The sequence below is a fragment of the Rhinatrema bivittatum genome, chromosome 3 (genome assembly GCF_901001135.1).
Source record: "Rhinatrema bivittatum chromosome 3, aRhiBiv1.1, whole genome shotgun sequence".
In the NCBI taxonomy this organism is placed as follows: domain Eukaryota; kingdom Metazoa; phylum Chordata; class Amphibia; order Gymnophiona; family Rhinatrematidae; genus Rhinatrema; species Rhinatrema bivittatum.
Window position 1 is genome coordinate 110,950,622 of NC_042617.1, and position 23,497 is coordinate 110,974,118.

At 43.4% G+C, this 23,497-nt stretch overlaps 1 protein-coding gene across 2 annotated transcripts in view; it reads right to left on the reverse strand.

Moving 5' to 3' along the window:
• Positions 1–23,497, reverse strand: part of APLF (aprataxin and PNKP like factor) — a 447,297-nt gene that overhangs the window by 160,942 nt on the left and 262,858 nt on the right. For both annotated transcript variants that reach the window (XM_029593580.1, XM_029593581.1), the window contains exon 6: positions 10,661–10,851. In XM_029593580.1, coding sequence (XP_029449440.1) covers positions 10,661–10,851 — 191 coding nt within the window. The remainder of the gene's footprint in view (positions 1–10,660; positions 10,852–23,497) is intronic.

The window sequence follows — 23,497 nt, forward strand, 5'->3', positions numbered from 1 at the left end:
TTTCCACCCCACTCATAAGTTTCTATCTTGCCTCCTCCCAGCTGTCTCTTTTCCAAGCTGAACAGTCCTATCCTGTGTAGCCTCTAACCACAGAGGAGCCATGTCTTTGAGATTAGTTCATCAGAAATGTACAAAATACTCAAGTTGTGGTTGTACCATGGCTTGATACAGAAACAATATGATATTCACCATTTTATTCTCCATTCCTTTTCAGATCATTCCTAACAAACTATTTGCATTTTTTGACCACCACTACATACTGAGCTGAGGATTTCAATATATTGTCCACAAGGACTCCAAATTCCTTTTTCTGGGTGGTGACTCCTAATATGGAACCCAGTGTACCTATAGTTGGGATTATTTTTCCCTATGTAACTCACTTTCAACTTTGCCCACAATAAATTTCATCTGCTATTCAGAAGTCTAGTCTCCTAGTCTCACAAGGTTCTTCTACAGTTCCTTACAATCCACTGCTGTTTTAACAACTTTGAATAATTTTGTGACATATACAAATCTGATCACCTCAATCATTGTTCTCTTTTCCAGATTATTTCTGAATATGTTTAACGATTTAGGGACAACCTACTAATGACCCTTCTCCATTTGGAAAATTGACTTCTTAGCCCTACTCTCTATTTCCTGTCTTTTAATCAGTTGTCAATCCACAGAACAACACTGCCTCCTATCCCATCAATTTTAATTTCCTGAGGAGTTTCTCATAGGGAGCTTTGTCAAGTGCCTTCTGAAAATCCAAACACATTATATCAACAGGCTCACTTTTATCTACATGTTTATTTACACCTTAAAAAATATAATAGATTTTGTTAAAACCAAGTTATATCTGACTAATTTAGATAGCTGGATATCCTTGAATATTAGGCCTACAGTAGATACTCCTCTTGTTGGTTCTAAGACCAGCTGCTTCATGAAATAGTCTTTGGGCATTAGAAACTTAACCTCTCTAATATGTCTTGATGATACATTAACCCAATTGAAGTCTCCCGTTATTATTCTTTTGCCAATTTTGGCTTTCTAATTTCTGCTAACATTTCATAGTCTGTTGCTTCATCTTGTCCAGGAGGATGGAAATATATTCTCACTGATATATTTTTATTCATCACACATGCAACTTCTATCCATAAGGATTCCACAGTACATTTTATTTCTTGTAGGGCTTTTATCCTGCTTGACTTTATGCCACTCTTCACATATAACATCACCCTTTCACCGGTTTGACTTGTCCTGTTGCATTGATATAATTTACAGCCTGACATCATGGTATCCTATTGGTTATCCTCCTTCCAGCACATATCTGAGATGCCTATTATGCCTATATTTTCATCAAATACCATATATTCTAACTAATCAATCTTATTTTTCAGACTTTTGGCATTCTCATATAGATATTTTAAAGTATATTTATTTTTTTTCTGTTTAGAACCTGCTTATAGCAAATTATATAGGCAGTTTGGAGCTATTCATATCTGTGTGCTTTTTATTTAAATTCATCCAAGTTACTTCAGCCTTTATAACAGCCTTATTATTGGGATATTCTAACTTGAATGGATTGAATTTTTAGAGTTATGTGCATAAAAATTAGCATTATACATATAAGAATCCTCTACTCGCATAATCAGTATTTTATAAAAATCAAAAGTTATGTACGTACTTTGTTTTACGCACACAAACTTGCTTAAAAAGAGGGGTGGTCTAGGTGCATTCTGGGGCGGGGCCAACATTTACGCACATAAGCTGCTATTTTAAAAGACATGCATGTAGATTTGATAGTCTTTGGGCATTAGAAACTTAACCTCTCTAATATGTCTTGATGATACATTAACCCAATTGAAGTCTCCCGTTATTATTTTTTTGCCAATTTTGGCTTTCTAATTTCTGCTAACATTTCATAGTCTGTTGCTTCATCTTGTCCAGGAGGATGGAAATATATTCTCACTGGTATATTTTTATTCATCACACATGCAACTTCTATCCATAAGGATTCCACAGTACATTTTATTTCTTGTAGGGCTTTTATCCTGCTTGACTTTATGCCACTCTTCACATATAACATCACCCTTTCACCGGTTTGACTTGTCCTGTTGCATTGATATAATTTACAGCCTGACATCATGGTATCCTATTGGTTATCCTCCTTCCAGCACATATCTGAGATGCCTATTATGCCTATATTTTCATCAAATACCATATATTCTAAAGGAAAATTAGGTTCTTACCTTTGCTAATTTTCGTTCCTGTAGTACCAAGGATCAGTCCAGACAGCTGGGTTGTGCCTCCCCTCCAGCACATGGAGTCAGAGAGAAAACTGAAGACACCCCCTAGATATACGGGTGTGCCACCTGCGATCCTTCAGTATATGTGATATCAAAGCAGAAATAACGACAGGACCACTGTAGCCACTGTCAAATTTTAACGATATATTTTAGAACTCATTGACCAGAACAAGCAAAAACTTCCCTGAGGAATAACAAGGAACAAGCATGACAACAGCCATGACAACCTAAACTGTGTAGAACACCACAAAACAATGACAACTTACCGCCGAACCTTGGCAAGTCGCTTGAAAAATTAGTTTGAAAAAGAATCAGTCATCGAGAAATCGAAATACGAGCGGACTCCCAGACACCATGGGCGGGCATCTGGACTGATCCTTGGTACTACAGGAACGAAAATTAGCAAAGGTAAGAACCTAATTTTCCTTTCCCTGTACGTACCAGGATCAGTCCAGACAGCTGGGATGTACCCAAGCCGCCTTATCTGGGGTGGGACCCCGAGAGTCCCGCTCGAATGACGCTGCTCCCAAAGGACTCCGCAGGCGGACCGTGAACGTCCAAGCGATAATGCCTGGCAAACGTATGCCGAGATTTCCAAGTGGCCGCCCTGCATATCTCTTGGCAAGACACCAACTGATTCTCTGCCCACGAAGTCGCCTGAGAACGCAACGAATGAGCCTTAAGTCCCTCAGGAACAGGCTTACCACAGGCAATATACGTTGACTCAATCGCGCCCTTCAACCAGCGAGCGATAGTAGTCTTTGAAGCCTGAAGCCCCTTCTTGGGACCATTCCACAACACAAATAGATGATCGGACCTGCGAAACTCGTTAGTAATCTCCAAGTACCGCAGGAGAACCCGACGGACGTCCAAACGCCTCAATTCTCGACCTTGAGAAGACTGCAGCTCCTCCTCCGAAAAGGAAGGCAATTCCACTGTTTGATTAACATGAAACGCCGAAACCACCTTTGGCAAGAAGGATGGAACGGTGCGTAAGGAGACTCCCGACGACGAAATCCGCAAGAATGGTTCCCTGCACGAAAGAGCTTGCAGTTCCGAAACCCGACGAGCTGACGAAATGGCCACCAGAAAAACCGTCTTGAAAGTTAGGTCCTTCAGCGAAGCCGACTTAATAGGCTCAAAGGGAGCCGAACACAGACCACGGAGAACCAGGTTCAAGCTCCAGGTAGGACAGGGAGCCCTCACCGGAGGACGCAAGTTCCTAACGCCTCGCAAGAAACGAGCAACATCAGGATGACATGCAAGAGAGAACCCCTCGACCTTACCTCTCAAGCACCCCAGTGCTGCCACTTGAACCCTAAGCGAATTGTATGCCAAACCTTTCTTCAGACCGTCCTGAAGGAACGTAAGAATATGCCCCACAGAGGTACGCCGGGGCACAATACCTAGAGTACCACACCAGGTGTGAAAAACTTTCCAAACCCTAGCGTAAGCAAGCATAGTAGAAGATCTGCGCGCCCGCAGAAGAGTGGAAACCACCGCGTCCGGATAACCTTTCTTCCTTAGCTGCCGCCGCTCATAAGCCAAGCCACCAGACAAAAGCGATCCGCCAGATCGAAAAATACCGGACCCTGACGGAGGAGATTTGGAAGATGGCCCAGACGCAATGGACCGTCCACTGCTAGATTGATGAGATCCGCGAACCACGGGCGACGCGGCCACTCCGGAGCTACTAGAATAACCAGACCTTGATGGGACTCTATGCGCCTTAACACCTTCCCTACTAGGGGCCACGGAGGAAACACATAAAGGAGTATACGACGAGGCCACGGAAGTGCTAAGGCATCTACGCCCTCCGATCCGTGGTCCCGCCTGCGACTGAAGAAACGCACCGCTTTCGCATTTAGCCGAGTCGCCATCAAATCCAATCGCGGAACCCCCCAACGCTGAACGATGAGGTTCATTGCTTCCGCCGACAGCTCCCACTCTCCGGGATCTAGATGCTGCCGACTGAGGTAGTCTGCCTGCACGTTGTCTACCCCTGCGATGTGGGTGGCCGCGATGTGTGATAAATGACATTCCGCCCAGGCCATCAACAATGCCGCCTCTATCGCCACTGCCCGGCTTTTTGTGCCGCCTTGTCGATTTATGTACGCCACTGTGGTCGCGTTGTCTGACAGAATGCGTACTGCTTGACCGCGCACAATCGGTAGGAGGAGACGTAAGGCCAGACGTACCGCCCTGGTCTCCAAACGATTGATGGACCAGGTGGACTGGAGGGCAGACCATGTCCCCTGAACCGCTCGGGACTGGCACACTGCTCCCCAGCCATACAGGCTGGCATCCGTTGTCACCACCCTCCAAGACGGAGGCTCCAAGTCCACTCCTTGCAGAAGATGGTCCGGGGTTAGCCACCAATAGAGACTGGCACGGGCCGGTTCCGGCAAAGGTAACTCCAGTCCATAATCCTCGGATGTGGGATCCCAGCGAGAGAGGAGAGCCCTTTGTAATGGTCGCATATGCGCAAAAGCCCACGGTACCATCTCCAGAGTAGACACCATATGACCAATGATCTGTAAATAATCCCATGCCGTAGGAATCTTCTGCCGGTCCATCAGGTTCCGCACTTGTGTCATTAGATTGACCATGCGTTGATGAGATAGAAACACCCTGCCTAACAAGGTATCGAATCGGGCGCCCAAAAACTCCAACTGTTGGGTCGGTTCCAGTCGGCTCTTTGCAAAATTGACTACCCAACCCAACGCCTGGAGCTGCTGCACCACCAAGCCGATCGCCTGTTTGCACGCTGCTTCCGACTTCGCCCGAATGAGCCAGTCGTCGAGATAGGGATGTACCAGGATGCCTTGACAATGCAAGGAAGCCGCCACCACTACGAGAACCTTGGTAAACACCCGTGGAGCGGTCGCCAATCCGAACGGAAGGGCACAAAACTGGTAATGGTCCCCCATTACCATGAACCTCAAGTATTTCTGATTACCTTCTCGGATGCCAATGTGGAGGTATGCCTCGGTTAGATCCAAAGAAGCCAAAAACTCTCCCTTGTGGACGGCCGCAATAACAGACCGGAGCGTCTCCATACGAAATCGAGGCACTCTGAGAGCCTTGTTCACCGCCTTGAGATCCAAGATTGGTCGAAACGTGCCCTCCTTCTTCGGAACCAGGAAGTAGATGGAATACCGTCCCGTTCCTTGCTGGGCCGGCACCACCGCCCCCAGAGCCTGCAAACGGTCTAGTGTTTGAGCGATTGCCAGCCGCTTCTCCAGGGGACCGCATGGCGATATCATAAAGAGATCCCGGAGGGGACGTACAAAATCCAACTCGTAACCGTGGCGCACCACATCGAGGACCCATTGATCCGAAGTTATTTTGACCCACTCCTCCCAAAACCGGGACAACCGACCTCCGATAAACTGAACCGAGGAGTGGGCCTGCGCGCCTTCATTGAGCTGGCTTGGTGGAGGCGAAACTCTGCGAAGCTCCCCCTCGGGGAGGCCGCCTGCCACGAAAGGAAGAAGACCAAGAAGACCAAGACTGGGACCTCGCCGGTTGCTTCTGGGAAAAGGAGCCACCTCTCCCCATTCGGAACCGTCGCTGACCCCGAAAACGAGCTCTGGCACCTCCAAAAGACCGAGACTGACGCGGTTTGTCCTCTGGCAACTTGTAAACCTTATTATCTCCTAGGTCCTTAATGAGCTGATCCAACTCGTCACCAAACAATAGCTTACCCTTAAAAGGAAAAGAACCCAGGCGCGCCTTGGAAGAAGCGTCCGCCGACCAACGACGGAGCCACAATAATCGTCTCGCGGAAACTGCGGAGGACATAACACGAGCCGAGGTCCGCAACAAATCATATAAAGCATCCACTGAATAGGCCACTGCCGCCTCCATGCAGTTGGCTTGCTCCGCCTCGCCGGGCGGTAGCTCTTGCGAAGTAAGCAGCTGCTGAACCCAGCGCAGGTTGGCCCTCTGCACCAGGCTGATGCATGCCGCTGCCTGGACCCCTAGGGCTGCCACGTCAAAGATGCGTTTTAGCAAAACCTCCAGCTTGCGATCCTGAAGATCTTTAAGAGCTATCCCCCCCGTGACGGGGATGGTGGTATGTTTGACTACGGCCGTCACCGCCGAATCCACCGAGGGGGTCTTTAGGAGATCCAGGGAGTCCGCCGGTAGGGGATACAGCTTTTCCATTGCCCTGCTCACACGCAGCGAAGCTTCTGGGACCTCCCACTCCTTGGAAACAAGTTGTAACACCTTATGATGAAAAGGAAACGTCTGAGGGGGGGCTTTCAGGCCCGCCATAGCCACGTCCCCCATGGAGGTGTCCGCTTCCTGATGTGGGGTCGGAAGCTCCAACTCCTTCAGCACATGAAGGATTAAAAATCCTAACTCCTCTTTGCCGAACAAGCAGCGCACCTGGGGGTCGTCCCCCTCAACTAAACCCGGATCGCTCCCTACGAACGAATCCGGGTCCCCCGGAGGATCTGGCAAAAAACTTTGGTCTCCATGACCTGTGGCCCAGCCCCCGCGTTTCCTGTAGCCGGCGGACGGGGGTCATGAGCCCCCTGGTCCCCGTGATCCCGCGGACGAGGGTCACTAGCCCTCACGCTCCCCTGATCCTCCACGATCCTGGGAAGTTTGGGAGGGGGGGGCCTTCAGCTTCCCATCCTGCCTCTGCCTGCAAGAAAGCTTTGTGCATTAAAAGCACAAAATCAGCTGAAAAAGGCACCGATCTTTTTAAATCTGCCCTACCTGCACCAGAAGGGGGAGGGGCTGCATCCTCCTCCAAAACAGGCGACGTTACCGCCCTTAGTTCGGGCGGAGAGGGAGGAGGGTAGGAATCCTCCTCCGATTCAGATAGCTCCGACCGCCGCGTGGCCAAGATGGCCGCCGCCCTCCTCCTCGAAGGAGGAGGGGCCGAAGATCGCGAGCCCGGCGGCTTGCTCTGCCGCGAAGAAGAAGGAGGAGAGAGACAGCTGCGGGCAGCGCTCGGCCCCCCCCGAGGGTCCCTCGCCCCCGGGAAGACATCGGGAGCAGAGACCCTCGCGGGAGAGTTGCGCCCCCGCAGGCCGAAGATCGCGGCATCCCGGGCCGAAAACGAGGCAGACAGCAAAAAACGCGCCAAAATGCAGGTAAGAGAAAAACGTGGCTTGCAATGCGCGCCGGGTGACACAGCCACCCCCTCCGGAGTCCACAGAGGCACGGCAGGCCGGGGCTACAAAAAAGAGCTCACTGCCTGTCACCAACGGGTCTTAAGTGGCTCGAAGGCAGGAAAGAAAAACTTTTTTTTTTTTTTACACAAAAACCCCCTTCAGGGCAAAGGGACCCTGGTAAATAGGGGGGAGGGTGACCGGCCCACCGGTAATCTCTCCCCCAACCTACTGGGACACAGCAATCCGGGAATTCAAGGAGGGCAATGCCCTCTGTGCCTGCCCTGCCACTTCGCTCTCGCCGTTGCTCTGCGCTGTCGCTGCGTCAAATAAAACTGACAAACCTGACGGACAACACTGAACAATAACGATCAGAAGGTAAGTAACCACTTGTTCCAGCCAAAAGAGTAATTCCCAGCACAAACAACCTGACCAGGACAGGACCGCAGGTTATGCCTCTCAATCTGCTAGAGTCAGAGAAAATACTGGAGGATCGCAGGTGGCACACCCGTATATCTAGGGGGTGTCTTCAGTTTTCTCTCTGACTCCATCTGCTGGAGGGGAGGCACAACCCAGCTGTCTGGACTGATCCTGGTACGTACAGGGAACTAATCAATCTTATTTTTCAGACTTTTGGCATTCTCATATATATATTTTAAAGTATATTTATTTTTTTTCTGTTTAGAACCTGCTTATAGCAAATTATATAGGCAGTTTGGAGCTATTCATATCTGTGTGCTTTTTATTTAAATTCATCCAAGTTACTTCAGCCTTTATAACAGCCTTATTATTGGGATATTCTAACTTGAATGGATTGAATTTTTAGAGTTATGTGCATAAAAATTAGCATTATACATATAAGAATCCTCTACTCGCATAATCAGTATTTTATAAAAATCAAAAGTTATGTACGTACTTTGTTTTACACACACAAACTTGCTTAAAAAGAGGGGTGGTCTAGGTGCATTCTGGGGCGGGGCCAACATTTACGCACATAAGCTGCTATTTTAAAAGACATGCATGTAGATTTACCAACTTACTTGCATAATTTTATACATTCTAATTATCTTGTATAAGCAATATTAAATGTTACTCCTGGGGGAATTCTTGCAACTGCGCAGGGCAGAATTTATGCAGAATTCCCCTCCTGCACAGAATTTGGCTAAGAACATAGGAGCGGGATCAGAACCTAAAATAAAGTTCTATCTGTGGTCATAGTTTCCTCTAAAACTTAGAATCAAGGTCTGGCATCAAAGGCAAAAGTTTAAAGCAGGTACACACTCCACAAGGGCTCTTCCCCTCTACACTTTTACAATATCATCAGTCACAGGTTTCTTTTTAAAATATTCATTACAAACAGGAAAAGGTGCTCTTACAAGTTCAGCCCCTTGTGGGGTATTCAGTTATTGCAAAAGTGACTACCATCAGACAAAATAAATAAATAAAAAAAATGTGAAGTCCAGTTCTCCCGAATCTGGCAATTCCAAGTTTTCCTCATCTGACTTAACTGATTCCTGGTCGGTATGGTCTAAAGAGGAATAACTTGCTAATGAACTTTTTCTGAATCTCCCCCAGCTGGGATTGGCCCTACGTGTAGGGGACCAGGCCTTGCCCTGCAACAGCCCTACCTCCTTAACTTGCTGGCTCCTACTTGTCACACCTGCATGCTGTAGTACCACCATCATTGGCATAGCATATGATTTTTCTTCACTCATATCTGACTGTGTGGCATCATTTGCTTGGTATGCAACTGTTCTTTGATGGTGACTCTCTTACTTTCTTTAGGAGAAAAGTCTCTCAACACATTTATTTATTTTCAAGTTTATCAAGCACCTGTCGCACACAGGCTACATAGGGTATTTGGCATATTTTCCATTGGTGCACAGAATCCCCAGAACTGCCCTCTTGCATCTCCTCTCACAACTTCTGGAATCCAGTGCACATGTTACTTTCATGGTACTCCAAGTCTCTCTGGATATGCATAATCCTTTCATCCAACTTTAAGATAACAGTATGATAACTTCTCTCCATTTGCTCTTGACCTCTATTGTAGTCCACTTCTTGTGCCCTGGCTATCTCAATCTGAACAATGGCCATGATTCTTTCTGCCCTCTTGTCATCACTTATACTTTTCTGGTGTGGCTGGCTCTCTATAATGTCTAAAGTTCTAAATCCTTCCATGCAAGCTGACAAAATGTTCCAGGTTTAGGCTTTTCTCAGAAGGCAGTCCACCAATCATACAGAATTCTAGCTGCAGCATTTTAAATAATCTGCAAGTTCTGAAATGGCATGGATTTAAATTCAATATATAATGAACTACAGTGATCCAGGTAGGTAATAATTTCTACTTCGTTTATTGTAGTTAAATGCTGATGATATATAAGGACATAAATTACAAATAAAATGTAATTGTTAAAAGTAAGAACCACAGTTTTAATGTAGCCTGAAAAGAGAGGGCAAAATCCACAACTCCTAAAACTCGATCCTCCATGTTCACTGGCAACATAGACCTCTCTACCACTAGTGCCTTTAAAAATAAAATCTGCACTGCATTCCAGGCCTTGATCTTAACAACAAATGACAGAATTTTGAGTTGGGTTCTAAAAGAGATTAGTAGCCAATGAAGGAAATTCAAGACTGGAATAATGTGAAATCCTTCCATTTGAGAACTGAAATTCTTCCATTTGGGTTACAGGTTACTAAGTGGCAAGAAATTTGACTCAGTTTGGTTTCAGTCTCAAGATATCCTTACAGGTCATAGTAACAGAATTCAGGTCATGAACAACTATGGCTAAATCATGTTTTGAAAATTGGAGTGGCTTCCTTGAACATTTAAAAACTAAAATAAATACATTTTGGATGAAGAAAGTATTGGACCTATATTGCTTCTTGCACTCCTTCTTGGATTGTATATTACTTGCGGAGTGCAGTTTGCTCCCTTCTTATATTTGGATAGAAATCTAAGAGTACCATTACAGTCAATAATGGATGGTCAGTCATCTTAAATGTTACATTCATTTATCATTTTAGCATACTTTACTTTGAAATATATTTAGAATTCACATGGTTTCAGATTATAACGATTCAATATAGTTGTTAAATGTAAATTTCTTTATATTGCCTTGTGTGTCATAGTGCAAGTACTAGTCATGTCTTTTTCATAAATGATAGAAAATCAGGTTACCTGCAGTTTTTTTTTCCAAGTAATATATAATAAAAGTATTCTAAACTAACAAATACCTTTGGTTGGGTAGCAGTGTCTATCTGTTCAACTTTTATCCGGCTCTTTTTCTCTTGATCTTGCTCTGTTTCACTGTTACTCTCAGAACCTTCTGCAGAAGATAAACGCTTTCTTCTCTGTATTTTTCCTCCTGTCTTTGCAGGCTCCATCTTATTTCTTCCTCTTCCTTGACCTCTTGTTGTTCCACCACCTAAATAAATAGCATATAGTTGAACAGTCATAAAGCAGTAAACTATAATTTGCAATACAAATGTTACATTTCTGATTTTTTCCTCAGATTTTATTACACAACCGTTGAAAAGTACTAGTGAATGCTGTTATCCTATTGTGATAAGTGCTGTGGCTAGGGTTTTGATGTCTACATTTCTTTTACTGCTAATATATAAGTTACAACATTTAAAAATAAATTAGTTACAATAATAATTTCAATTAGGAGGCTGTTTAGACCTATGTCTGTATTGTCAAGATCTATTCAAGCATCAGCAGTTTAGGTTCAATTCTGAGGTCTTTTCCTCCTTTTCAAGAGAGAGTTCTCATCGGAATGTATTTAGTTTTTGGGACTCTCAGATATTTGTAATTTTTTATATTTTTATTTGTACCAGTATGTTAAATACTTCCTCCTAAGCAAATGTTAATGGGTTCGGCCCACAGTCCCTTTTATTCCTGTCTTTTGCCCATCTCTTAATGTGAATATCAAGCACATGTATTTGTTCAAGACCATTTGACTACTTTTGAGCATTTCTCCTGCCTACCCTTTTAATTCTTACTATTTTCCTTTTAGTCTTCCTCTTCACACATATATCTAAAGAAAGTGTATCCCCTGCCTTTAGTGAATGAGCAACATACGCCTCCATTTAAGCTTTTGCATTACTTCTCTTTGTGCCTCTCTCTGTTACTCTCCATAATTTTACTTATCTTCCTCCTGTGCCTATCTATTTTCCGATTGCTAGGTTTTTTGCTCTTACTTTTTCTGCCACTTAACAGAAAGCTGTGACTAAATAAAAAAAGAAGAAGTTCCACTCAGAACTAAAAATGCCAACTTTCTGTCTGCAGATATGCATGGATCAAAAAAAAAAAAAATCATCACTGTCAGAGTCCTCATTTCTCCCCTGATGAATCCTGACAATTTAGTTGAAAATTCAAAGCCCCTATTGTTCCAAAGTATAAAGATACTTTTGTATATATGGACCTTGTGTGCAATTTTTAAAGGCAAATTAGGTGGTTAGTTTCCCTTTGAAAATTGTCTACAAGTTATGCAGGCATTTTTGTGTCTGTGTACTCTGTACCTGCTTTCTCTGTGAGCAGCAACATGGGGCAAACACTATAAGCTCAATATTCAAAAGCAATTTAGACATATAGGGGCAAAATTTAAAAGCCCTACGCGCCGGGCCTATTTTGCATAGGCCCGGCGATGCGCGCAAGCCTCGGGATGCGTGTATGTCCCGGGGCTTGAAAAAAGGAGCGGGGCTTGGGCGGGGTGGGGGCATGGCTGTAGGCCTCCGTAGGGCCTCTAGGCCGGGGGATCGCGCACCGGCATGTGCAACCTACGCCTGCCCGGAGGCAGGCACAACTTGTAAAATAAAGATCAGAGGGGGTTTTAGGTAGGGGAAAGGAGGGGAAGGTGGGGGGGGGGGGGGTGGAGGGAACAGGGAAAGCCATCGAGGCTCCCCTAGGGCTCGGCGCCCGCAAGGTGCATAAGCATGCACCCCCTTGCACGCGCCGACCCCGGATTTTATAACATGTGGCGGCTGCGCACGCATGTGTTAAAATCGGGCGTAGATTTGTGTGCGCCGGGCTATAATTTAGCTAATAAAAAAGGGGCGTTCTAGGGGCATTCCAGGGAGGGGTTGAGGTATCTGGCTAACTTGGCCAAATATCACATATATCCGGCTAAGTTAACCAGATAACTTTACACTTAACCGGCTGCATTCAAAAGAACATAGCTAGCTAAGTTAGGTTCCTTTTAAAAAATAAAAACCACATTGTGGGCCTATGGGCCCAAACCTGTCCCCCGCCTTCATCCCACCCGAGCTCCAAAGGTCCTATGGAGCTGAACTTGCTGCCTCCTCCCCAAAACAGCCCCTTTCACTGCTAAAAAGAAATTCTTTGGTGCGGTAGTCCCTCCCTCTCTCCCCCCTTTAATTTATGCACATAATTCGCTGTCTCTAGCCCCCCATCTCTCCCTAGCACTTTCCCTTCTACCGCCCCCCACTTTTATTTGTAGTAGCTGTTCTCATGGACCGCAGTAGCTTCTTACTGTGATCTGAGCCTGGCACTTCCATGGTAGTAGTAGTACGCTTCTGCCGTTGCTAGGCTACTACGATGGAAGCGTAAACATAACTGGATATTCTTTTCAGTGTAGCCGGTTAAGTCTTAAAGTTATCCAACTAATCATAGCCGAATAACTTTATACAGAACCGGCAATATTCAAAAGAATATCCAGTTATGTTTAAAGTTATCCGGCTATATTTAGTTGGATAACTTTAATCAGGGATATTCAAAAGAATATCCAGTTATGTTTTAAGTTATCCGGCTAACTTTAGCTGAATAACTTGTCCACTAGACGGCCAATGAATATTGACCTCTATAAAAATACAAATGTACACAAGTTAACTCCCCTCACCTAAACACCACCTCAGCTCAGGTAGATGCAGAAATTAAACAGAATTACAGTTCAAGAAAATCTTTAACTCTTCTCCTCTTCTTAAATAACAGTTTCTTTTTTCAGCAACATAGGATCTCTGGTTACTTTGTTTCTTTTCTCTCCTCCGTCTTTTGCACGACCTAGCCTGGTCCTCTCTTTAATTGCCCTAGTTAGCAAAATAGTTACAAGAATTTCCTGCTCAGCTCAAGGAAAATCCTTCTGGTGCAGCATCAGGATCCTAGAAGCCCCAAAACAAGCCCCTTTGGCACAGTTTAGCTTCCTGGTTCAGATAAGTTCTTTCCTCAGCAAAGCACAGGATTCACTTTTATCTTCCTCGTTTTTCGACTTTTTGATTGTCTAGTTATAAAAATGTACCTTTTAGGTGACTGTAATATTAAAAATTGTTGTTAAGAAATATTGATCAATATATATTGTTTGCCGCACATTTTTTTCATTGTATAAAACAAGGTTAGACAGCCATAGTATTAACAGAATAATAGGTATCATAAAAAATAATGAAGGAATGGACAGAGACTAGAATTGAAGCTTTTTCAAGAATTTTTATGCTTTTTTCATAATTTTTCCAAAATGTTTTTTGTAATTTTTGTTCTAAATTTTCTCAATTTTTTTTCAAAACAGCATCTTAGAATTAATATAAAATCAAATCAAGGCACATATTTTCGTGTACTTAGGTACACTATAACTTAAATAAATCAGTCCATTACCATGTAAACCTTCTGGCCTTCTTGCCTGCTTGAAACAGCATGTCATCTACTTCAGGGTGTATTCAAGTCCATAAACTTTAATCGATTAAACTTAGGGAATAGCCACTGCTATTGCATCGGTGGCATGGGTTCTTCTTAGTGTTTGGGTAATTGCCAGGTTCTTGTGGCCTGGTTTTGGCCTCTGTTGGAAACAGGATGCTGGGCTTGATGGACCCTTGGTCTGACCCAGCATGGCAATTTCTTATGTTCTTATGCACATTGCAAAAGCCCACAAGTACTATTAGCTACTCTGAAGAGGACAATTTTCAACCAGTAGCCAGACAGCCACTTAGCTAACTGCCCAATCAGGGCCTCTGCTTCACCTAATGAAAGGCTTCATCAGGGGAACCTTGCATAATTATCAACCTTAGTGTACATTTAATAGTAGCAAATGTTCAAAATGGAGAATTTGAAAGCCACAGTTAGTTCATTTCATCCACATTGCACGGCATCAGTCTGCACCAATATTTACATAGGGGCAGATTTTCAAAGGGTTACGCACATAACCCCGAAAACCTGCCCCTGCACGCGCCGAGCCTATCTTGCATAGGCTTAGCGGCAGGCGCAAGCCCCAGGACGCGTGTATGTCCTGGGACTTGCAAAAAGGGACGGGGCGTGGGCGGTCCGGGGCGGGGACGTGGCCGGAGGCAGGCGCAACTTCTCCGACAAAGGTAAGGGGAGGGTTTAGGTAGGGCTGGGGGGCGGGTTAGGGAGGGGAAGGGAGGGGAAGGTGGGAGGAAGCGGAGGGAACGGAAGAAGGCTGCGCGGCTTGGCACGCGCAAGTTGCACAATTGTGCACCCCCTTGCGCGCGCCGACCCTGGATTTTATAACATGCGCGTGGCTGCGCGCATATGCTATAAAATCAGGCGTAGATTTGTTTGCGCCGGGTTGCACGAACAAATCTACACCCGCCCGCAGGTTTTAAGATCTGCTCCGTAATGTCTAAGGTCTTAATGGCACCTCCTATACAGGCAAGTTTACTTGCATTCTTTCAAGCTTCCATCTGGCCCATTGCCTTAACAAAAATATATCCCGGTGACAGCTTGTTTACTGGTGATGCATTATATTGCACTTCTAAGGGTAGATTTTAAAATATGCTCGCGTGTGTTCATGTGCGCGTGGTTCCTGATGCACGTGCATGGACACGGCTATTTTATAACATGTGCGCGTCCATTTTCATATGTTACAAAATAGGATTCCTGCATGCACATGCGCGCCAGATTTTAATATCCGCGTGCGTGTGCAGGCGGGTGGTCTCTTCTGCGTGCGGGGGATGGGAGTTTTTCAAATTATGCGCGGTGACGCAATTTGCATTTTTCCCAGTCCATATACCCCGCCCCCTAAACCTACCCTAACTAACCTCAAATTTTTTATTTTCATACTTACTGCACCCTCTGGAGCAGAAGTAAACTCTATGCGCCGGCCAGTTGTCGGGCGCACACTTCCCCGGGACAGTGGCTAATGGCACTGTCCTGGCCTGCCCCCCAGCCTGCTCCTTTTATCTGGCCTGGTACTTCTGCACATACTGGGGGTTATGCGCGTGGCCAGGCCCATTCTAAAATGCGTGCTACGCGTGTAACCCCTGAAATTTATGCGCACGGGCCTTTTAAAATCTGGGCTATAGTGTCCCAAATACAATTGCTGTAGTCTGCATTGTAAACAGGCAAACACACATGCCTACGATATCCACTGTTGCGTTTAACATCAGAGGGTGGTCACAGATCGTAACCTAAGTTACCACTCTACCACAGGAAAATTTCAGCATCTTTCTTGCGGCAAAATTTTTCAAAACGGGACATTTTGCCGCAAGAGAGACACCATGGCATCCTAGCAAGATGTTGAACTAGCTTATCTACTGATAAACTAGTTCACTGTACGCGTACAGGAATGGTTCTTTATAAATTGTGAGTCCGTGGCGGATACACTTAACCCGAAAATATTCATTGAGGACGCCGAATGGAGTTCTGTATATATTAACCAAAGCATTTTCAGGTTACTAAGCATAGTAATAGCACATTATCAGGGATTCTATAGGGCAATTTTCATATACCCCATGGACCTTGCAAGCTAATTTTCAAAAAGGAAATCCCCATAGCGTTTCCCTTAGTAAATTCTGCAGGAGACCAGTGGTATATTAGGAGAAAGAAGGTAGTTTTAATTTTATTTTCACTTGGTAAGGGTAACTAAATATAATATATCACTACACAATACAGCATGTACGTAGCTTACTATTTCCATGGTTACCAGTTCAATTTAAATTATAGCCATCATTCTTCAGCAGTAGAGTGCAATGCCTACAAATGTTCTTCTTCCAACAGATGCACAAGCAGAAATCCATTTATCAATTCTGCAGTGTTTCGTGAAAGTGCAGTAAGACAACCAATTTGCTACCTTATACATCACTTGCATAGAAACTTCTGCTTTTCTGATAAACATACAGATACTGCTCTAGTCATTTTTCAAGCTGTTTATCACAAGCACTACAAGTTTAAGAAATACAATTGTGGTCTGAAGATAGAAAACATTTCTCGCCTGCACCAGATAACAGAAAAACTATTCTGCTCTATGAAATTTACTTATTATTTCTAGTTAATACTTTAACCTCTGAAATTAACAAATGCAGTCTCTACTCTTTATAATTATTTGGACTTCAATTTGGCAGGACCACCTCCTGATTTAACAAAGTTCAGTTATCCTTAGGAACAAATCAGCTAATATCCACGTGATCAGCATTGACTCATCGGGGTCCGAAGCAGCAGTGACCGTTTCGTGCGCCCCCCCCCCAGATGACGGCCGAAGACCTGCCCACTCCACGACGTCATCGACGGCGATGAAAGCGGCTCTTTAAATCGCGGCCCTCACCTCCAGGCAAGCCCTTTCCGTCCGGCAGCAGCGCAGACCAAGTCCGCCGACCGCTCCATGCAATCGGCGTTGACCCATCGGGGTTCGGAGCAGCAGCGACTGTCTCATGCGCCCCTCCCCCAAGACAATGACTGAAGACACGCCCACTCCACGACATCATCCACTGCAATGAAAGCGGCCCTTTAAATCGCTGCCCTCACCTCCAGGTGCCGCGCGCAGGGCGTCGCGCGCCAAAGGAGCGCAAAAAAGGGGCCTGCCCCTTAGAGCGTCCCTTTGAGCAGCAACTTTGAACGACTCAAACCACCGACAACCTAACACCAACCCTCAGAACGCATCCAAGGTATCTCACCATACCGTACCCCAACAAGCAAAATACTACACCCTCTACAATCATACCACCTCACATGAGACACCGAAGACTGATTGATATACCCATCAACGAAACACTAAAAAACGTGCTCTTCTTAACATTCATACTCGTCAATGCTCAGTCAATAACAAAAAAAAATCATACTTGTATCAGACATTCTACATGAACAACAACCCGATTTTATAGCAGTTACTGAAACCTGGCTTAAAAAACTGACCATGTCCTAACAAATCAAATTGCAAAGAACCTATATGACCTCTTCTCCATTCCCAGAACTAAACGCAGGGGAGGAGGCATAATGTTAATCATAAAAAAAAAACTTTGCAATGAAACAAATACATCATTCACTCCCACCTCAGTACAAGGTTGCTCTATTTGAATCTCCCAAGTTTCAGATATGCCTAGTCTACTGCCCTCCTGGCCTTCTAGATCGAAATATTTCACCTCTTACATAATTCTTCATAGCGAACGTCAACCACAAAAAAACCCATAATGATCCTAGGAGACTTCAATCTCCACATTGATAAAACACCTTTACCAGACTCTCCACAAACCCTTCTCGATGCACTGCCTGCCCTCTATTTCTCACAAAATGTTCGTGACCCAGCTCACAAAGCTGGCCACATACTAGATCTGATCTTCACTAATGAAAAATTCCCTAAGAACTGTGCAGTAACCTGCTCCCCATTTCCTTGGTCTGACCACTTCATTCTACGCGGTGAGACAGAACTATGCACAAAAATCACACCAAAAGACACGAATTCCACCTGCTTCAACTTTAGACCACCTTTTCCCATGGAACTGCTACAGCAGGAACTCACACAACAATTAAACATCAACCTGGACAGTATTCACAGTGCCACCCATTCCTGGCTCCAAATTACAGAACAAATTGCAAACACCATCAACCCCGAACAAACCAAACTTATTAACACCTCAAAAAAACCCACCAATCCATGGTACAACAAGCAACCGAGGGAAACCAAAACAAACCTCAGAAAAAAAGAAAAGGCCTGCCACAATAATAAATCCACCCTAACTCTAACAATCTACCGCAACTACCTAGCTTACTACAAAAGCTTAATTAACTCAACCAAACAAGAATATTATAGCAAAAAAATACAAAACATCACTCACAACTCGAAAACCCTTTTCAACATAGTGAACAACCTCATCTCTGATACGAATCCAGCAACCTCAAACACAAACAAGGATCTATGCCACAACCTAGCCAAATTCTTTAAAAACAAAATCAATAAAATAACCAACACCATTAATAATATCCCCCTCCAAAGCACAACTCTAGACAAGAAAGACATAACTCTATGATCCTCCTTCGAATATATGTCTCAACCACAGAAATCGAAAGACTGATTAAAACCTTAAACCCTGCAAACCATGATCTAGACAAAATACCAATATGCACCCTTAAAGAAATATCCCGTACTATCACACCAACAATCACCAACATCATAAACAAATCTTTGGAAGAAGGAGCTCTACCTGACAGCCTGAAAATGGCTGTAATCAAACCCATATTAAAAAAAAAAAGAATCTAGATCCTTCAGACCTTTATAACTACAGGCCCATCTCTAATTTATCCCTCCTCGCCAAACTAACCAAAAAGGCAGTCCTCAAACAACACCTAGAACAAAACAACATACTTCACCCAGCACCGCACGGTTTCAGGAAACACTACAGCACAGAGACCTTACTTCTCACCCTTTCTGATACAATTATAAGAAGCTTTGATAAAGGACATAGCCACATACTCATATTGCTCAACCTATCCGCAGCCTTCGACACGGTAGACCATAAATGCTTGATACACAGACTAGTGGAAATCGGCCTGGCAGAGACAATGCTAGACTGGTTCAAATCCTTCCTTCCACAACAAATCTTTCCAAGTAATGATCAATAATTCCAAATCTGAATCATTACCTCTTGAGACTGGAGTCCCACAAGGATCAACACTATCATCCACACTATTTAATATCTACCTTCTCCCACTATGTCAACTCCTTTCGAGTCTCGGCATCACTTTCCTTATTTATGCCGATGATATACAACTTCTCATACCAGTAACTGACACACTCGAAAATGCTTTCAATCTCGCTGCCTCATACCTTAATAAAATAAAAAATCTCCTAAACCAATTGAAACTCTGTCTCAACATGGACAAGATGGAATACATACTCATCCAAAGAAAAACTCCCACAACTATCTCAAACAAAACAATTCAAACAAATAATACCACCATCAAACTCAGTGACAAAGTCAAGGACCTAGGAATCTGGATAGACACAGAACTGAATCTCAAGAAACACGTATCGGCAAAGGTCAAAGAAGGCTTTAACAAATTAATGATACTGAAACGCCTAAAACTACTGCTAAATCATTTGGACTTCAGAACCATTCTACAATCCTTGCTCTTCTCCAGCTTCGACTATTGTAACTCTCTGATGTCAGGTCTACTCAAATCAACCACCTAACCTCTCCAAATGCAGCAGCTAGAGTTCTAACTGACAAAAAAAAAAAAAAAATACCACATCACACCTGTCTTAAAATCACTTCACTGGCTCCCCATAGAGAAACGGATAGAATTCAAAATACTATCCATACTCCACAAAACCATACACAGGAATGAAGTCAAATGGATAAACGACGACATACACACACAAATATCACAGCATAGCACACGATCTGCAAATAAGGCATTATTAGAAATTCCCACAGTTGCAGCAGCCAAACTTACTACAGTACGTGACAGAGCATTCTCAATAGCTGGGCCAACCCTCTGGAATAAGCTCCCTGAAAATCTAAGACTTCAGAGTAACATCAAAGTGTTCAAAAAAACTCCTCAAAACCTGGTTGTTCTAACAAACCTACAAAGACAGCATCGGATAAGCTACACAAGCAGATACCACACAACACTCACTTAATCACGACCCTGTTAAATAAGTCAATACAACATTATGTATAGTATACCTATGATAGTTAAATTTCCCACTAAATGTTTACAGTTTTTAATACCTCTCTAAATATTCTATAGTTCACTACTACTTCTTCCAAACTTTGTAATCACACAATGCCTCTAATTTGTATGCCACTGTTTTTGATCACAAAGTGTATCTTTATTTACATTCGTTCTCAAATTGCATCTTATTTATGTTCGTTCAGTGCACCTGTTAGCTGTTCTTTGTACTGTTGTTTCTCTTGTAAACCGTTGTGAAAGCCAGTTCCAAACAACGGTATATAAAAACACTTAAATAAATAAAAATAAATAAAATAAATATTCAAAGAAAGCCAAGTGACTGACCTAGGCACCTAAAGTTAGGAAACTTTTCAGCCAAACTTGAGTTTCCACCTGGAAATTTTCCTAACTTTAGGGATCTAAAACTGAGGAGGCCAATATTCAAAGGCATTTATCTCACCAGATAATGGTGAGTTTTGAATATTCCCCATACTTATACAGCTAAAATTTAGCTGCAAAAATAAGAGGCATGCTGGGATCGTTCTGGGGTCAGCAGTACAAGTTATTTGGCTATCTCCAGACGTGGCAGAGAACAGGTCTAAAGTTATCAGAGAAGCTAGTTAACTGGCACAGCTGTTTAAAAAAAAAAAAAAAAGGGCAGCTTGAGAACCTAGTGGCCCATTCAGTGACTCCCCACCCCAGCTGTAACTCAGGGGCAGCCAACTCACCTAAACACCACCTCCAGTCCTCAAGAGCCACAAACCCTAATTTTCAGGATATCTATAACGAATATGCATCAGATTATTTGCATTTAATCTCTCTCATGTATATTCATTATGGATATCCTGAAATCCATCCTGTAGCTCCTGAAGACCAGAGGTGGCCATCCCTGCTATAACTTGGCCCCGCCAGGATGAGTCTTCAATCCCTCCAACTGGATTTAATTTGTAAAAAGTGATGAAGATCCGGGACCAGTCTCCCCTCCTTCCCCTGCCCACACACCTGTTTACCTTAATGCAGACCAAATTTGCCCTCTTGGGCCTCCCCCCACATACTCTCCAACTCTAACTCTTCTACCCTCCTGATACTTTGAAAATGTCAATCTTCAGCCTGGATTGCAGTATGTTGCTACCATCACTACCCAGGCCTGGTGCTTCTAGCATTATTATGTAGGCAAAAAAAAAAAAAAATAGGAGAACTAAAACAGCAACACTAGAAGCGCAAGGCCCAGGTTCGTAGTTGCAGCATACCATGATCAGGGCTGAAGATTGACATTTGTAATATGACAAGAGGGTGGAAAGGTTAGGGATGGAGACAGGAAGGCTGACAGGGAAGGAGGCCCTAGAGCAGAGCTTTCCAAACTTTTCATGTTGGTGACACACCTTTTAGACAAACAATTTCGTGACACAGTAATTCAGTCTACTAGCAAACCAGAGGTTAAAGGTTAAACGAAAGAAATGTATTTCGACAATTTATGTATGTTTCCTTAAATATATACATAATAAAATGTTTCACGACACAACCTATCTTGTGAAAACCTTTCATTTATATTAAAAATATATAATATTCCAAAATTAATGTTATTGTTATAATTTGAGTAACAATAATAAAACAAAGTTATTGTGTTATTCAATTTACTTCTTTAATGAGATATATGAGCTTGATGGGATGAACACAGCTTTTGAATATTTGGTGTTAATTATTATTATTATTATTTATTTCTTTTATATACCGACATTCAATCGAGATATCACATCGGTTTCCAGATAACCAAGGGAATAGGGCGTAGTCCGCCCTATTTTACAAAAAACAATTATAACATATTATAACAGTGGTACATGGAACAAAAGGTTATAGGATATAACAAAAGGTTATAGAAAAAAGTCCAAAGGGTCTTCTGCGTAATTTAAAAAAGCTGGCCAGTTTCACACTATAAAATTATTTGATAGCCTCATTCAACTAATTCTATATGGCTATGAGAGTGAAGTCTACAATATATAGGAAGTGACAGAATGTCAATATAAATCCTGCACCTCCAGTTCTCTAACTCTGTGCATCCACTGAAATTCCCCCAAACAATGGAGCTTGGATGTTTCCCTTACAGCTCATCATACTAAAAGATAATTTCAAATTCTGGTGTCACCTCAGAGTAACAGCAGCACAAACACCTTCCACTGCCAGGTACATTGTAAACTAACACAAAACCCCACAAAAAAGACACTCAAAATCTATACTGCAATCCCATTGTAACATAACAGTAATAACACCAAGGACTCAAACAACAATAACCCTACCTGTGAAAAAGCAAGGGTAAATATTACACTGGGTCCTAGAATACCAATACACCACCTACTGAGGAAACAAAACAAACCAGATTGCTATAGATCCCTATGCTAGCAGAATCTCTCATTATGGTCACACACACAGAGCAGAGACAGACCCTCACCAAATACAGAATACAAAATAAAGGAGCACAAATTAGACAAAAAATGAAATGGAAATCCCAAGAAGCCAGACTCTGTGTATTAACAATGGAAAAACAGAACCACCATTCCTCATAAAACAAATAAAATCAAGAAACAAAGCATCAGTTATAATAGTAAAACCATACTAATAAAATAATATTTTAAAACTATTGAAAAATAGAATTTCTATTAATTAAAATCATATACATGTTTTACAATTTCCCAAACACCAATAAAATATTTCAAAACAGCACATATATCAAATAACACCCAATAATTAAAACTAATAAGGATTTTAAAAGCCCCTGCTGTCCATATATGGGAGCTCTTGATTTCCAGTCACTCTGATATTGTCGGGGATTAGGAGGTTATCCTCTCCTCTCGCACATACTCACATGTCCATTCTCTCTCACACACATACACATTCATGCTCTTATACCCACCATAACCTCTCGCTCTCACAGACACTGACACACTCTCAGGCTCTAAGACACTCTCTCCCCCTCCCCCCCACATACACAAACTCTTACTCCCCTGGATTTTCTCATACATACATGCTCTCACACTCTCTGGCTTCCTCACATACACACAAACACACACACCCAGGCAAGCTCCCAATCTTTTTCACACACTGAAACTGACCCCCAGGCAGGATCCCATTCATTTTCACACCATTCCCTCACCATCCCCCAGGCATGCACACATTCATTCTCACACACACAGATCCCCAAGTAGGCACCAATTCATTCTCACACA